Source organism: Lactuca saligna, chromosome 4, assembly GCF_052625555.1.
Source record: "Lactuca saligna cultivar CGN05327 chromosome 4, ASM5262555v1, whole genome shotgun sequence".
NCBI lineage: Eukaryota > Viridiplantae > Streptophyta > Magnoliopsida > Asterales > Asteraceae > Lactuca > Lactuca saligna.
This window is the reverse complement of record NC_136420.1, coordinates 37,236,822-37,239,328: the sequence shown is the minus strand read 5'-3', so window position 1 is coordinate 37,239,328 and position 2,507 is coordinate 37,236,822. Positions and strand designations below refer to the sequence as shown.

The window sequence follows — 2,507 nt, the reverse complement described above, 5'->3', positions numbered from 1 at the left end:
TAATTATTTTAAAGACCTAATAACATTACTATATCGAAACATAAGCTACGCTAAAGATAGGGTAGGCGTAGCTCACTTACAGTGGGTTTTCTCGAAAACGGGGCTTCGCTGGAGCAGCGTTTCCGAGCCGAAAGACCATTTTTCTCGGGACTCCGGGATCCTCAGGGCTTCCTTCGGGTGCTAGGGGGTTTACCTAGGCTTTAGGGGGGTTAGGGAGCTTAGAGAGAGAGTATAGAGAGAGAAAGAAGAAGGTTGAGGGGTGAGGAAATGAGGGAACCTGACACCTCTATTTATAGGGGTGCTGACTGGCCTACTCGCTGAGTAGGAGGACCTACTCGCCGAGTAGGTGCCACGTGTCCAATTCTGGTGGTGCCACGTCACCTCCTATCGCGTATTAGCATTCAAACTTAGAAAAATCATAACTCTCGCATACGAACTCCGTTTTCAACATTCTTTATATCCACGCGTAGGTAAAACCAAGATCTAAAACTTTCGTTTAGACTCTGTCGGCTAATTCTCGACCGATCTCAAATTTAATAGTAGGAGGCGTTTAGACTGTTAAATGACCGCGAAGAATTCGTAACTCCTTCATACGGACTCCGTTTTCGTCCATCTTTTTACCGTTCAGTTCCTATTAATGAGATCTTCAACTCTCATTTAGGTCGCGTAAGCCAAAAACTGCTCGAACTAAAATTCGAGTTTCGGGCTGTACACTACTAAGCCGAATCTTAGAAAAATCATAACTTCTTCATACGAAGTCAGATTTGGGCGTTCTTTTTATGGATTTTCTCGGTTTAAAATATTCTATGACTTTCGTTTAGATCACTAAGGCTAAAAATTCCTCCATCTTAAATTCACTATTTACGCTTCCCGGTACCGTGCCGGTTCCGTCGCGAAACTTCAACGGGTCGTAACTTTTTCGTTATAACTCGGATTTCGGCGTTCTTTATATGTACGGAAACCTTGAGATATATTATACAACTTGGTTAAGATTATTTATTCTAAATATCCCTTTGTCGAAAAGTCGTTTTCGACACTTATTGTCTCTAAATTGACTAGCCCGGATTTACGAACGTTACATACAACCCTAAACAGGGGCTGTTATGATTGTTTTATTATATTTTGTATTCATTGTGGTATGATAGTATTATGTTTAATGTTAGGATTGTAAAAATTTTTGTACGCATGGCTGGACGAAACAAACACACATGGACTACTGAAGAAGATGCAAAGTTAATTGAAGCATTGTTAGAGTTACATGTATCCGGAAAGTATGGTGGTGCCGATAACGGATTCAAACCCAATTATTTAAAGGCAATGCAACAATTACTAGATGCAAGTCTTTCTAACTCGGGTTTGAAAGTAGAGCCTCATATTAAATCGAGGATGAAGACATGGAAAAACCATTTCAACATCGTGCACGGCATGGTATACGGAACAAACACAAGTGGATTCAGCTGGGATACGGATAAATGTTGTATTTCCGCCGATGCTGAAGTTTGGGATGAGTACATAAAGGTAATATAATGATTATGTTTGTAGTACTTTTTTGTGTCATTAAAACATATTGTAAATGAGTAGTAACCAATTAATTATGTGTCATTCTTGTAGAGTCATAAAGGTGCTGCATGTTTTCACGATAAACCATTTCCCCAATTTGATAATCTGTGTAAAATCTTCGGTAAGGACAGATCTACTGGTCATGGAGCTACTGATCTTGGAGAAGATGTGACTGAAGAGACTCAAAGAAGCTCACTTGTTGATGTGGAAGGGTTGGAAAATATTGTTGAAGAGACGTAACAAATTGCTCGTGATAATAGTAAACACAAAAGGTCTCCAATAGATGACACCGAAAGCTCTTATAAGGAAGCTGCAAAAGAAATGAAAGAGACTTTCAAGGAGGTTGGTGAAAAACTCAATGAAACAATATACAATATAGGAATACAAGAAAATAAGGAAACATGTGATATGATAGATAAAGTTATCGAAGATATACAACACATGCCAAATATCAATGTCAAACTACGAATTAAGGCGATTGACATGCTTAGCAAAGATCAATTTCGTGCCCGGACATCTTTTAAGATGACAGAAGAAGAAAAGATTTGTTATATGGAAATGATTGAGGATGGCTCAATATCATGATTAGGTTATTTTAAGTTATGTTTTTTTTTATTTTATTTTATTTTTTTTACGAATATTGAAGTTGACTCTTTTACACATTCCGTATTAGACATAATTATGTTTTTTTTAGTTGTTAGGAATATTGAATTATATATTTTTTTGCATATGCTACATTGGATATAGTTTTTGAATAGTATGATGGTCATATTTCTTTAAAATCTATTAGTATGTTATTCTTTCATATTAGAAATATGTTTTCCAATACAAGATATATATAAAATAATATTAATTAATTAGAAAATGAATTATTTAGTAACAATTAATATTAAAATAAAAAAATTAAAAACATAAAAGATGTATATTTTGATTAATTAAGATATACA

At 35.6% G+C, this 2,507-nt stretch overlaps 1 protein-coding gene across 1 annotated transcript; it reads left to right on the top strand.

The window, feature by feature from the left end:
• The first annotated feature begins 1,185 nt into the window (after nt 1-1,185).
• On the top strand, nt 1,186-2,145 carry LOC145039492 (uncharacterized). Its single transcript, XM_078987544.1, has 3 exons — nt 1,186-1,518; nt 1,612-1,772; nt 1,821-2,145. Exons 1-3 carry the CDS (start codon nt 1,186-1,188, stop codon nt 2,143-2,145), a joined length of 819 nt encoding a protein of 272 aa, XP_078843670.1.
• Nucleotides 2,146-2,507: the final 362 nt, after the last annotated feature.

What these genes read in the sequence shown, in the direction of transcription:
- LOC145039492 (XM_078987544.1), top strand. Translation starts at nt 1,186, where the DNA reads ATGGCTGGACGAAACAAACACACATGGACTACTGAAGAAGATGCAAAG. An exon ending in TTTGGGATGAGTACATAAAG is followed by an intron (nt 1,519 to 1,611) that starts GTAATATAATGA and finishes TCATTCTTGTAG; the next exon opens with AGTCATAAAGGTGCTGCATG. An exon ending in TCACTTGTTGATGTGGAAGG is followed by an intron (nt 1,773 to 1,820) that starts GTTGGAAAATAT and finishes TCGTGATAATAG; the next exon opens with TAAACACAAAAGGTCTCCAA.